Source organism: Topomyia yanbarensis, chromosome 1 (assembly GCF_030247195.1).
Source record: "Topomyia yanbarensis strain Yona2022 chromosome 1, ASM3024719v1, whole genome shotgun sequence".
In the NCBI taxonomy this organism is placed as follows: Eukaryota; Metazoa; Arthropoda; class Insecta; order Diptera; family Culicidae; genus Topomyia; species Topomyia yanbarensis.
In genome coordinates, this window is record NC_080670.1 from 211,004,707 (window position 1) to 211,019,317 (window position 14,611).

Here is a 14,611-nt window from a genome sequence, read left to right on the forward strand (position 1 = left end):
ATAAAAAAGTAATGAATTAAATTTATGGTACATTAACAAATGAATGAATGTAGTAACTTACTCTCGAGATAGGCCGCCAGCTCCCGATCTTCGGCTTCCAGTGCCAACAGCCGGGCCGTTCGTCCGTTGTTGTCCTGGATGATGAGGCTTGCACCGGCCGCTACAAGCATGTAGCAGATGCTGCGCCGTTTACTGTTGGCTGCCTTGTGGAGAGCCGTTTGGCCGCTGTGGAATGAAGAAAAAATCGAATTCAACTGTTTTGTTCAAAAATGTAGAATACATCTCGGTCAGAGCCGTCAATATGGTGCACCAACCGGACACTTAAATGATGAAAAGTATTAAATATAGGTTTCTATTATCATTCGTATTTGGCTGCTTGGGGCGAACGAGGGGGCTGCACAATACCGAGAATCTAATATTTGTGAGCTGTACACGGCTGGTGGATGTATCAGTTTGTGTCGTTAAGTGCTACTAGCAGGTAACAAAGGTAGCATTCATACACGCGAAAAAACCGATTTTAAATCTTCTGACCGAAGCTCGTTCGCGATTGGTTTCCGCTGATTTCATGCACCGAGCCGCAAATCTTGAACAGAAGGAATTGGGATTTCAGTCTTATCAAATGTCCGAAGACTGTATGTCATGGTCGAGCCCGACACACCAGTACACTTTCGTGTGGTAGCTTGGCAACTACTAAGCACGTGTGCCGGGTCAGTGCGTAAATGCATTCTCCATTGTAAAAAAAAACCGTATGTGAACACCGAGAGAGGTGATTATTAGGATTCATCTTCTTGGATTAATTTGTGCAGCTCAGTTCTAGTAACAAGAGCCAACTGGAAAAAAAATCTTCCACCCGGAGAATTTTTTTTTTTGGCAAACAAATTAGCCTTTATCAGTGCTATCAAACCACTCAAAAGAATTAAATTTGAAAATCATTTCCTTCGCTATTATTTTTTTTCCAATGAGTGAAAAAATGCGCAAACACAGAAAAATGGCTTAAAACACCCAACCGACGCTTATTCGTGATTGGCTCCCGCCAATTACATGCACCGAGCCGCAAATCATAGTTTTTTGTTCGAAACTTCTCCTCTTTGGCGATGGAAGTAGCCTGATTTCATTCGATGGCTAGCCCATTTGACTTCAAACGCCAACTGAACCAAGTACAAAGCCGGGGTTCGTAAAGGGTGTATTTTTTCTTGAAAATTTGAGTACAAGTAGTTTCGAAAATTTGGAAAAAATGGCGTCATCCGGAAAGCACCTGGACAATCCTTAACTCTCATAGGGATATCGGAAAACAACTCGTAAATCGTGCCGTCAACGGTGAGTCGTGTGATTGAACGTTACTACCAAACTCTGAGCATCGAACGGAAGGAGAAATGCGGTCAGAATGGATGCTCTATTAGTGATCGGGATCACGTTCAGGGATCTGGCCAAAAAGTTGAATCTGTTCAAATCTTTCGTTCAGAGAGCTAAGGACCGAGAGGGACAAAGTGCAGAAGGCTCCAAATAATGACGAACAATGCGGTGGGAAAGTCACGGACCCGAAGAACTGTACGAATTCTCATTGTTTCATCATGGCTAATGAGACTTCCGGCAGCTTCCGAGGCTACTGTTCTTAACCATCCAGCACAAGTCCAGAGGAAATAAGGAAGCAGAAACTTCTGAAGTTTGCCAAGAAATGCATGATTTGACAAGATATCTGCTCATGTGGCAAATGGAGTGCGCCGTTCGTAACTACCGGGACTGTAAACGGGGGAATCTACCTCAAGGAGTATCTACAGAGGTGTCTGCTTCCTCCGTTCAAGCAAAACGAGTGCCCTACGATCTTCTGACCGGATCTAGCTCCGTTCCGCCATTCAAACGTTGTCCTGGAGTGGTACGACGGGGTCATTTTCGTACCCAAAGACATGAACCCCCTCAACGCACCGGAACTAAGGCCCATCGAAAAATACTGGACAATTATGAAGCAGGCACTACGGTAGCTTCCAAAGGAGGTCAAATGTGAAGAGGACATGAAGAAAAAGTGGGTTTCCGTACAGAAGAAGCTGCAGCCAGATGTTGTAATGTCCGATACTGCATCCAGCCAACACACCTCAACTTCTCCCGTATGATGCTTCCGGATGTAGGTGGCCACTTCCTGCAGTCCATTTGTAATGTAAATCTGTCCAACCACAGCTAGTCCCGAGAAAAAGAACAGTGTCCTCCTTTCTCATTAACAGTCAGCTACAGGAGAAACTTATTCGGGAACTTTATGTTGGATATATACTTGTACTCGCTGCGCTCTCATATGGTGATGATGATACCGACCCACTACAACAACTACTTTTGCGCGGAACCTGCTCCCGTGTGCCATTTAGTACCACTTTCTCGTTGATCTCCTGACTTGTTCGCTAACTACTTGGTCTAGTCCCGACGATGGACCTAATCTACTAGGACGCAGAATTACCCGGCGAGAGAAGTTCTCCCAAATCGAGTCAACCAGCCCGGTGCCGAGGTCAGTTCGGTGATTCCGGTGGAGCCCCAACGACCCGCGACTGGTGGTATCCCATCGCGGTCTACTCAGTCTAGTCCCCGGCGGTGAATCTAATCTACTCCGACGAAGTTTCCCGGCGGTAACTGTTCTCCCGAATCCGTTGTGCCCTGTTCATCACGCCATTTCCGCTGTAAGTAGATCATGATCTGCGTCACCCTTTTGTCGACCGCGTTCTACGTGTTTACGTCATTCTGTAGACGACATTGTCCGGGTTGATGTCCGGTCCTCCCGTTTCAACCACCCCCCATCCCCTGCGCGTCGTTTCGAACCGAACGGACATTCGAAGACCATCACACTCCGGGCACAATGGGGTGACGTTGCGTGCCGGAATTGATGAAGATATTTCCTGAAGCAGCCGTGGCCCGATGGGAGCTGTGTTAGGTGGAAGTTCACCTCTCCGAGCTTTCTATTGACCAACGTCGACAGGTTTGGGATGAGCTGGTAGGTCCACCTTCCCTTCTTCCCGGCCATAACGCATACTGTATCAGATCTTGTTCTGTACACACTCGAGACTCGTACGGCCATCAGCCGGAGCGTCCTGTTCAGCTTGCATTCCAGCGCCGCACTCCAGGCGCGAACCCCATACGGCAGTATCGATGACGAAACACTAGAAAGTAGACGTCTCGTGCTGCTTCTCGAGCCGCCAACATTTGGCATGATCCTCGCTATTGCGTTCGTTGCTTTCGCCGATTTTTCTCAAGCGTAGTCGACGTGGTTGTTGAAGCTCAACTCTATTTACATTCGCAGTTGCTGACCACGTTCATCCAGCTCTCGATCGCGTCTATTATCTCCGTCACCGACACCTCCACTTCTAATGTCTCACCTATCACCGTTAGTTCCATGAAAATCTCGACTTTCACTATCCTGGGCAGCCCTAGTGCCAATAACTCATCGTACATAAAGTTCCAAAGAATTGAACCGAGAATGGAGCCCTGGGTAACACCCGCTATCACTCGCATTGACTCCTGCTCTTTGTTCGTCTTGTACAGCAGTACTCTGCTCTGGAAGTAGCCCTTCAGAATCTGGCAGATAGTCGGGGACCCTCATTCTGTACAGGGCTGCGACGATGTCTCCCCAGCTGGCGCTGTTAAATGCATTCCTCACATCTATCGTAACCTCTTCGCCTTCGTTTAGATGCTTTCTCCGCATGCGCATTATTCTTTCCAGGAGTTTTCCGAGTGTATCCAACAAACATATAGGCCTATACGGATCGCCTCTTGGCTTCCCTAGCTTTGGCAGCCACATCAGCTTCTGTAACTTCCACATTTCGGAAAAGTTGCCTTAATCTAGAGCAGCGATTCTCAACGTTTTTTTTGCCAAGAATCCGTTAGGAATCATCCTCGGTTGCTACGGACAGTTTGTTCAGTTTGTTGAGAAATTTCAATATGTGCTCGGAAAATATTTTTTTCGCGGACTCCCAACGGCTTCATGTTCCCTTAGGGGTGCGGGGACCCCACAGATTGAGAATCACTAATCAAGACACTTCTGCAGTACCATCCTGAACATGTCCGGGTATGCCAGGATCGCAGCTTTCAGCACCACGTTTGGGAGTTTTCTTTGATTTCAGTCGCTTCGATGCTTCTGCAAGCTCATCGTTAGCCACTTGCCGATCGTCCGTGTTTGATCCTTCTTTTTCGTCGTACGGTGTCGGTGGCCAGGTAGTTGGATTGTGCTTCGGGCAGAGATCCTCAACGATTATCTTCAGCTTACCCGGGCTCATATCAGCTGGTATCGACGGGCTCTTCATTTTCGCCATCACGCCACGGTAGGCTTTCCCCTACGATTGGCGTGTACTTCTCGGCACAGCCCTTTGTGGCAATCTGACTTGCTGAGCTTGATCTCCCATTTTAAAGCTACCCTTGTTTCTCGGAACGCTGCTTTGCACTCCTCTCTATCTAGTTCCGATACTGCTCTCTGAGCCCGCCTTCTCGCTGATCGTCTTGTTCCGCCAGTAAGCCGCCACAATTCTTATTAGAGAACAGCCGCATCCACGTTCTCGGTCCAACCGTCCGGCCGAAATATCCCAAGGAAGAGGTCTTTGTTGAAAGCTTTTGTCTTCCACTTTCGCTCGTCGCTCATCTTTCTCTGTACTGCAACAGGGTTCCGTTGGCCAATACGGTAGTGAATCGCAATGCGTATACGTTTCGTATACTCTCCAATCCATATTCACCTTCAGTGAAGGGCTGCAGAATATGACGTCGATGATAGACTCCCTCTCGTCTCTCCGAAATGTGAGCTTGAGCTTGTGCGACCACCCCTGGCTGCAACTCCGTTATCGATCTGGACTAGCTGAAGTTGCACAGGGAATCAGTAGATAATTATGCTTGGGAGTAGCGAAACAGCTTTCAATGTGCAACTCCTGGTAATCCTAAAGTGTTTATTGATCAATACCGGCACCGGCCAGGCCCGAACGTAAATCGCGGAAGGAAAGGGAAGGAATTGTTAGTCCGATACTTACTTTTGCTAGAGGCCTTATATACACTGCGCACTCCACAAGTATCACGGGAGGGGATATTTATTAGTAAGTAAAGAAGTTGGATTCTATTTCTTCTTTACCGACGCCAGTGAGGTGACTCCACTATCTGGACTAGATATCGATCCATCAACTCGTGGACCGGGGACCAACGGCTTTACTTCCCTTCCGAAGGAAGACATGACCACAGTTTTTTCACCTCAGAAAAATCTCAACGACCTCGGCTGGAATTGAATCCAGGCCAAATGGAATGATTGGCGGTAACGCTGGCGCCGTGAGCCCTCTCGTCTCTCCGAAATGTACTACCAAAACCTTCATTCTACAATCGTACGTCTAACTTCGCTAGAGCTTTCTGCAGGATATACCCTCTTGTGTTGGTTACTCTACTGCTCCAGTACACAGCCCAGGCGTTAAAGATACCACCAATAACCGGCTTTCGGCCGATCAATTGGTCGGTTAACTGCTGCAGCATCAGACTCCGCTGTCCACCTTGAAGAAGCGCAACAGCTGCATACAAAGTCGGTTGATTCAAGCGATCACGAAGCCTTCGTATGAGCATTCTACCACTTCTTGAATTCCCTTAATTTCTATCGCTGCCATTTCCTATCTATCCACCATCCAGCTACCGTCATTAAGGGGGTTTTGATACGCTTCTGCAATCCAAGCGACGGCACACATCGTTTCTGTCGTAGACTGCCACAGTGACTCAGATTTATCTGGGTTATCTCCATTATCGTTGGAAGGTGGACGTCCTCTTGTAAGCAGGGCATTTGAAGCTCCTGTCTAATAATCGTTTCTGTCCGCTGGAGTGCAAAGCAGACTCTTGCAAGGTGACTTGTCTCTCCGCATCTCCTGGATTTATCCGAGTCTTTGCAAATCCCTACCAAATGGCCAGAACCCAAAGACTTGTAGCATGTCTCCGCTTGTTTATTTAAGGGGGCTGTCATTGAGTACCTCGATCATCGTAATTTTGCCTACCTTCATCGCCTTCTCAGCTGTTGTTGCCGGTAAGCAAATCATCGCTGTCTAAGCTCCTCCGTACCTCTTCTTTAACTGGATCGTCATGTGCACCTCGCCCAGGTTACACTGCTGCTTCAGTGCACCTCTCAGCTTGTCTTCCGTCGTGATCTCATCCAGGTCTATGTACACAATCACCGTCTCCGAGCTTAGGGCTTTAACTTCTGCCTCTTCATCCGGTGATTTGACAATAATCTCCTGCATAGTCGAGCTGTTAATCATGAAATCCTCCTTCAAGTCGAAGAGCACGTCACGTTTTTGGTTGCAATTAGTTAATATCACGTTTTTTCCTCAAATCTCTCAGATCCGGATCCTCTCTGACCTTCTTGAGGAGAGCTGAGGTTGTCCTTTCCTCTTCTGCTCCGTGTATACGGTGATAATTGACTTCCAGTCTTTTCCTAAAAAAACGAATATTTGAACGTTGAACATTTATGGAGGTGAAAATAGAGTTGCCTTTATCCAATTCCATCATGTCAAACTTACAGTATTGATAATCATCAAATTGACCCAAGCAAAAGAATTCATTTTACATATCCTAAAACACGTGGTTGTATGTGGCCACGTACAGATTAAGATCTCTGTTTATACGGATGATGCGAAAATCGATATGTGGTTACATGATCTGACACCGCATACCAGCCATGGCATGACCATTAAAAAAATTATGTTGCAATGTGTAGATATGGAATACGTTACGGAGAATAATTGGAGAAACTGATTCGTTCAGCAGCGTTGTACTTCTTCGTAGGCAACAGACCGCTTTTAATTCACCGCTTGAGTGTGACGATTTCAAACCTGTAAATAAAAGCCCAAAGGTACCATGGGTATTGATCCCCCTATTTGATCCGGATCCAGTACAGAAACTGTATGTGTCGGTCTACTTCCTTTTGGAAGGCCTTTTTCCGTGCCCTAATGTCGCTACCTTCTAGAACTGTTGCCGACGGTGGGTATGGCGCGCCTTTAAGCCCGCTAGTTGCCAATCGTATATTAATTTCGTCTCGAGCTGACCGTCATTAGCTTATGGCCCGAGCCTTTTCGGTCTTTGAGACCCGACTTTTACCGGGTGCTTGACCGGCGATATAAATTATCAGGTTCTGTTCAAACGTGGCGATGTCTCGGTGTTTATGCGGTAATCTGAGATAGATCGCATTTTTCCGATATTTTGCGTAACGTGGAATCGATGCCGATTGATTGCACCGGTTTTCTGGCCGTTTGAAATTTCTCGCGATACGAAGGTGGTTCCTTCTGGTCCGGTCGCTGCAATTCGCTTATTGGTGTTGCGGATCGTAGCGACACGATTGGTTCCGTTCTTCGCTGGATTCGTTTCTACAAAAATGGCCTAGCAGCTTCCAAATGGCATATCTTTCTTTATGAGTACCAGCAAATCCATTAGTGAAAGCTTTGTACAATTCACTACGCTTCTATAGTACGTTGATATATTCGTTCGACCATCTCCGACGAAGGCGCTGTACCCGTTTCTGCGCCAGTTCATGCCGCGACAAACTACTTTCCTTCAGATCACTATTTAATGGCTCTGCTACCGCCGTCAACTCTCTTCCAAATCAAGTCTTCGAAACTCAGAGCTTCGTAGCCATCCGTCAATTGTACAAGGAGCCGCGAATTTAGTATAACTTCCACCTGGATCAGCAACGTGTTCATCTCCTCATTCAGGTAACCTTCATTAAAAGTGGGTTTTCATACAATTCCGATGGGTTTCCGCATCAGCCGAAAAACCTATGAAGTTTTAGCAGCCCTAAATCGGTATGTATGGCTTTAATGACCATACGAACACACATGTACACCTCTATCTACATTTATACTACCTTTGTTAAGAAAGGTCCCGCATTGTAGTCAACAACAAAGAGAGCACTTGGAACAGCATTACCATTCTCCACAGCGCATCCGCTGGGTAAAGTCCACAAGACACCAAATCTGTAGCGTTGTGCTTTTTGGGATGTAACGCCATTTATCAGATAGACACAACTGTCATATCTTCACACTACGATTTTTTTCAAAAACAGGGGTCCCTTCTTCCAATTTCTTAAACCACCACAACACAACTTTCGATTCGTTGATAGTTTTCACGAAGAATATGAAATCGTATCCAAGAGTATTCCAAGCGTCTATGGTGACCCCGTTAACCTCACTCCTCAAAAAACGTAACTGAGTCTATGTGGCATCGATTGTAATTCTTTTCAGTAAAGCGTCGTCGTCATACCATTTGTGGAGTTCGAATCCACCTCTATCCAATAGTGCGATCAAGTCTTCCTACAGAAGAATTTATCATAACAACGATTGATGCTAGAAAGTTCTGTTCACCTATGGCCAGTTGAAGGTCGTCAAATAAGGTGCGCCAGCTATTTTTTGAGTCACTGTATTTCATTTCAACTCTCCGATCGCTCTGCCGATACATTTTAGGTACATCGGCAGTGAAAACAAATGTATGCATGCGGAATCTCAATATAATGTTTAATATAGTAAATCTTGCACAGTTTGTCCATGGCACCGTTCAAAGACGCACTGGAGCTATTTTTCGACGAAGCGTCGAACATCAGTCTCAATTTAGTGGTGGAGTAAGGTATTTCATTACGCAATGGTGCGGGAGGTAGTATGTGAACCCGGATTCTCGAGTTCAACACTCGTCACACGTACATTCGTTCCTCCATCTCCGAAAATCTGCCTAGACGACGTTCCGACGCCATAAATCGTCGTTTCGCTTGTTCCTGCGATTCTCATAGATCTTCAATAATTGCTCAAACCTCCTTGTTTCAACCATAAAATTCTATATTCAGACATCTATCGCCGTGCGGCCAGTAGTTTAGTTAGCTGCTCATCGGAACTCAGCGTACGTCCAACTCGATATATTACATTACAGTACTGATCACTGTGTTGCAGAATTGCTAAATTCAGGGATAATTTGATCTTATCTTCTTTCAACACTTCAGAAAACAACTCTGCATCGGCCAGCGAATCAATACGGCGTTCTGGTCAGCTAGCAGCATCACCTCTGCAGGCTCTCTAGCTTGATTTTTGTGGCTGGAAATGCACCAGTAACTCGTAACTCGGGGGACAACCAAATAATATAAAACCGACTCGACTGGTTGTTCTAAATACCACCTTGGTCTTCACTACCGCCTTCATCCTGTTCACACCATCAAGCAATCGAAGCAACTCAGCCAGTCACGTTGGTATGAAATTCACCATCGCCGCGGAATCATGTAGCATCCATTTAGGCGCTTCACCAGTAAAATCGTAAGCCTGTTGCCTACAAAAATCGGCTTCATCTGTATCGGCTTGCAAGGGACCTGCATTCAACGGTTGATTCGTGTTCTTTGAAACCTACACTACCTGTTGCGACTGCTGTGTGAAATCAGATTTCTTCTCCGGATGCAACAATACAGGGTTGATACTCGTGCATGTTTGGCACTCCTAGCCGTTCTTACAGGTTGTCATTCAGTGTCCTTGTTCGGAGCATCTGAAGCGCAATCCCAGTTGTTTTGCCTTGATGTATCTCCTCTTAACATCCAACTTTTTTTACGTCACAGTATGTGTTTTGGTATCAACAGTCTGGGTTCTAAGTATCACAGTTTTGTCATTCGTAGTTGTGACGTTCTGTTTACATCGCTCCCATGATAGTTTTCCTGGATGATTGTCCATTTTGAGCTTAAGTTGCCCCCTTTTACGTAATCTTTGCTTCTTCCTTCCACTCAACTACATTTATACATTCCTGTAGGCGTATCAAAGGTATCGTTGAGTATAGTACTTCCAGAACGTAGAAACATCACACGCGAATCGAACTTCTTTTATCTTTTCTCGTCCCGTTTCCTTTAGACTAAAAATTTACTGTCAACACACTTTTTCCGAGAATCGCAAGCCATCTGTTTCAGTTTTCGGTTTTCCAAACCAAGCACAGAATTTGTCCATCAACAATCGCAACTGTCGAAACAAAAAAAACCTAAATCAATCGCACTTACGTTTCGTTATCAATCATGTTGACGATGGAGTTGGGCGCATACGAGATCAGATAACGCACAATATCCTTATGACCGCAGCGAGCCGCATGATGGAGCGCAGTTTGGCCGCTCGAATCGATCGACAGCAGCGAGTAGCCCTGCTGGTGAAGGTCCTTCAGCTAAAAATGGAGAGGTGGAAAGAAAACGATTCAGATAAAAACATTAAACGTGTGTTCCAAGTCCATAATGGGACAGTAGCACGAAAGTTGGCTTCGTGTATCAAAGTATGTTTTGCGGAATTAGCGTAAGAGCTGAACTTCATTAAGAATGAATAATTAATTGTATTTGAACGACTTAAATATTATCGTAGATTTGTTTTGAAACTTATTGATCAGCGATTAGACAAACTTATAATTGCAATTTGCAAATCTCTACTAGTTCGATAAACTCTAATTATTGAAGGAGACTGGTTTAAAGTCACAGATTTAATCACGAGATATTTCGCATGTACTCCGTCTACCGGCTAGACCGGAACGTGTGAAACGTACGCAGATGTTCTATCAATATCAATTCCGCAAAACCTACCCAACGGCACAATCCTTTCAATTGCAGCGCGAATAGCTTTAAACTCTGACAGACGCCATCAGACACTTACCAGCACTAAATCACCCGTTTTGGCGGCCTTAATGACCGCATCCGTTGTCTTCTCGAGCAGATTGCTACATACACAATCGCAGCGCAGGTGGCATGTCAAAGCCGGGGTTTGAAGTGTCGTACAGCCGTTGTAGTTGTTGTTATTGTTTCCACCCCGAGAGTTATGCAAATGTTTGAACATCATCATCACCATCGCGCGTTGACGACACGAGTGTTGCGGGGCAGCATAATCCCAAGCAAAAGCAATAGGTAGCAGCAGGAGGTGATCGGTGGTATGTGATGCACGCCGGACCAATGATCAGGCGCAGGGTTCGAATCGCAGCGGGCAGAGAGGAGAGGAGAAAAATGTACATTTTAATTAGCGAGTGTTGACACTTGATTGCCTGAAGCTGCTACCGTTAGAAACAATGCTGGGGACGCCTCGTTCCATGGCTATGCAGGAATAACGATTGTCATAGTGATGGAACGGCTGACCCCTGGTGCGATAGGCGGCGAATTTGTTTGTTACAATGATTTATACAACGTTTGGATTAATGTACAGCGAGGAGGAGTAGGCTGGGTTAGACTAGGGACATGCGGGAATTGCATAGCAACGTGTAAATTAGGTTGCAGGTGATTTATACATGGAAAATTAGCAGCACCTAATCCGTGTGATTGAAGCTAAAGTCAATTATAAATTATTTGTATAGCGGATTGGGAACAAATACATAGACAAAACAGCTAATTTAACGTTGAGGAAATATTGAATAAAGGCGGTTTTATAGGGATTATAAGCTCTATTCTGCACTACCGTGGGTTTCAATGACGACAACAAACGGAGGTTGGGTTCGACTGAAAATTTAAAAAGTTAATCCCTCGTAAGGCAGAATAAGGCTTTGTTTCAAAGCTAAGTGCTCGTCAAATCTGGGGCCATATTCTCACAGCCTCGTCACTTAGTGACTAGAAGAAAATTTTCTTCTAGTCACTAGGTGACGTGACTGAGAATAGGGCCCCTGGTCACACAAAATCTTTTTTTTTTTCGAACTTGAGGGTTTGAAAACTGCTTAACTGCTTTATGTAACGAAAGCAGGATGATGAACTAGGCTTCCAAGAATTTTTACTTAAGTTTTGTTCTGATCGAATTCACAGACCTTCGATTCTAACACCACCACAACACCTCATTCTCAGGCCAAGACTGATGGATAACTGTGCGACCCTTTATGTCAATAACTTATTGTATCACGATACAATTAAATTGAGACACTTTTTCTTGTATAACACAGTGACAAGATTCGCGGTTACAACTACAGATAGTCTGTCCAATCAATAGTTTTTTGCGATTATCAGCAAAACAAATAAATAGCTAACCTTAACGTATGTATAGACGTATAGACTCAACAGGTACGAGTTAGGGTGGAACAACATTTTTTGTGCACTATTCTTTAGTTCCACGCTGACGGTTCGTATGTGCCCTCAGGTAACCGTCTTGTTCTTTTTGTATTCGGGAAAGCTTAGCCATTCCAACAGAACTTCAGAATACCTTTTGTCAATATGTCTGCTACCAATCATATGCTTGGCGGATCTATTTAGTAGGAATCGACGCTCGATTCGACCAATTTCAAAGCTAGCTAGTATTCCAGATCGGACCACAAACATATGTTCTCTGTGATGATTCAAAAAAAAATTCAGGAAGTTGCAGCTGATTCCACTAATCGTAGCTTACTTTTTTCTTGTAAAAAATCTCTGAGCATTTGACGATCAACCGATTCAAATCGTACCAAGCTATGAAACCGTCCAATTGATTTTGTAGAGAATGGGCATCATTAAACAACAATACAAGTATCGGACAAAGGTGGCTCCCCTGTACGAATGGCGGAATTCGGTAAACAATTGGAAAAGGGGACGAAGTGGGGACCAAGTAGTCGATATAATGCTTCACACGAACGGACGGTGTTCCAACTGGTTTCGGTTTGTAAATTGACTTCAGGTGACGGGTGGTCGGGTAGTCATTCCATCATCGACGTCAATTTGCCCAAGTATTTCTTTGCAAAGCCATGTTTCTAGCGACGACAGTTAAATGTTAAGGAGTTTATATTTCTGCTTTGAAAACACTGGCGAACTGAATGTTGAAGTAACGAGAGAGGCCTGACTCTCTTCGATGCCGCTGATATACCTCCAAAGGGACTTACGATGTGATTCGAGTTTGCATTGCACATTTCGCTTATGGAATGAGTGTAAATGTTTATCCCTTTTTTTGTACTGGACCTCCTTGAGCTCCTCATAAGTTTCTGAATGTTCAATATTTTTTACGGGATCTTGTTAATGTTGTTAGGTACCGTAACATAACGGATTGCTGTGGAGGCTCTCCCTCATTCCGATTTACTTCTATCGAGACAAGTCTATTAATAGCAAAAACTTGGGTGAATGATCTGTGCGACTTTATCGATGCTGTATTGCGATAGTCGTAGAAAACTGCATCAGATACTATCTCGACTTCTTGGGGTTGTTCTTGTAACAGCGTGATAACGAGAGGTTACAACAGCAACACCTTCACCGGTTAGTTTTAGACTATTCCATGAATTTCGGTCGCAGTGAAAGAATTCAGTCCAAATATCTATGCCACATCTCAACCAGTGTGATAATATAAGGTTGGAGTTCAGTCCGTCGACGTTCTCATAGCATATCATCGAATTGTCTCGTAGACAACTTGTTTCAGAACCCGGAGAGATTCGCTATCGCACGACAGAGTTTAGGTTAGCTGCGCTCGAATTGCAAGGGCGAGCTCCCGAGGTTGGAGGTCGATCGATTGGCGATCGGTTTCAGAAGACCTTTCCAGTGACACGTTCTGGATCGAAATGCTGAAATTGTGAGTGGGCTCAATAGTGGTAATCGGAGTATACTCACCTGTGACGGAGGCATCTAAGGCCATCCCTCAATAAAGTTTTATTTTTAACAGCCATATCATCTTCGACTGCAGACCGTGACACAGCAACGCGGCGAGCGTGTGTTTGTAGATTGATCCTCCAGGTCGAAATTAATCAGCGCATATCGGTTCCATAATTAGACGGTACGTTTCTGAGAGAATATTTTGAATAGACTCCTGAGGTACCTGTCGGCTGTTGTTCAGATTTTTTAAAGGTTTTAAAAAATTTCGACGTTCTGCCCCTTTTTGGGTAATGCTCTTGGGGAATTCAAGCCCTTCATTTAGGCGTCATTGTGGACTATTGAGGACAGTTTAGCAGTTTTGGACGCGATGCTGACTTGGCAGGTTCTACACCGGCATGATATGAAGCAAAACAAAAAAAAAACAATCGTTTCAACTATTAACGTTTGCTGCCAGCTTGCAATATTTTTCATAGGCATTACTTCTGGTAATTTTCATTGTTAATTTTATCTGCACTGTTGAAAGTTTGACTTTTCCTGCCACAATTGCAAAGTGCTTGCCACACAAGGTATTTTTTCAGGTGTGGTATTTCTGGCTATTATTGAAATCTAAAATCTCGACCGGGAAGCTGTTTAATACGTAAGCGTGATGCGATGTTTTGCGTTTGATGAATCCAAGTACTGCATGGGATTTAGCTATAACGGAAGAAATATGTGCGGTAAGCCGTAGTTTACGATCGAGTGATATCCAGATCCTTGATGAATGCAACTCTTTCTTCAGGAGCAGAACACATCAACTATTCGAAAACAATGGGCGATTGTACTCGTGTGAAAGTGATTATGCTGCCTTATCCCATTTCAGTCATACCAATCCCTGACCCTTTCGAGGTCAATTTGCAATGCTCATCATAGTTGTTATAACTTGATACATTTTCCAGTCATCTGCATACATGACTTTAGGTGAGGACAATTCACTGCAAAGATGTCGTTTACGAAGAGCACAAAAAGAAGAGGTCCGAGACGACTTCCTTGAGTAACGTCCGATGCAATGTGGAATGGATCTGAGAGTGTAATTCCTAGTCGTACAGAAGCACTGCAATTTGAAAGTTATGATCAAGGATG

At 44.7% G+C, this 14,611-nt stretch overlaps 1 protein-coding gene across 7 annotated transcripts in view; it reads right to left on the bottom strand.

Moving 5' to 3' along the window:
• The window catches only part of LOC131691114 (eye-specific diacylglycerol kinase), a 256,899-nt gene that overhangs the window by 5,871 nt on the left and 236,417 nt on the right, over positions 1 to 14,611 (bottom strand). For all 7 annotated transcript variants that reach the window (XM_058977302.1, XM_058977319.1, XM_058977326.1 and 4 more), the window contains 3 exons: positions 10,629 to 10,692; positions 9,995 to 10,152; positions 62 to 225 (listed from right to left, as the gene is read on the bottom strand). In XM_058977302.1, coding sequence (XP_058833285.1) covers positions 62 to 225; positions 9,995 to 10,152; positions 10,629 to 10,692 — 386 coding nt within the window. The remainder of the gene's footprint in view (positions 1 to 61; positions 226 to 9,994; positions 10,153 to 10,628; positions 10,693 to 14,611) is intronic.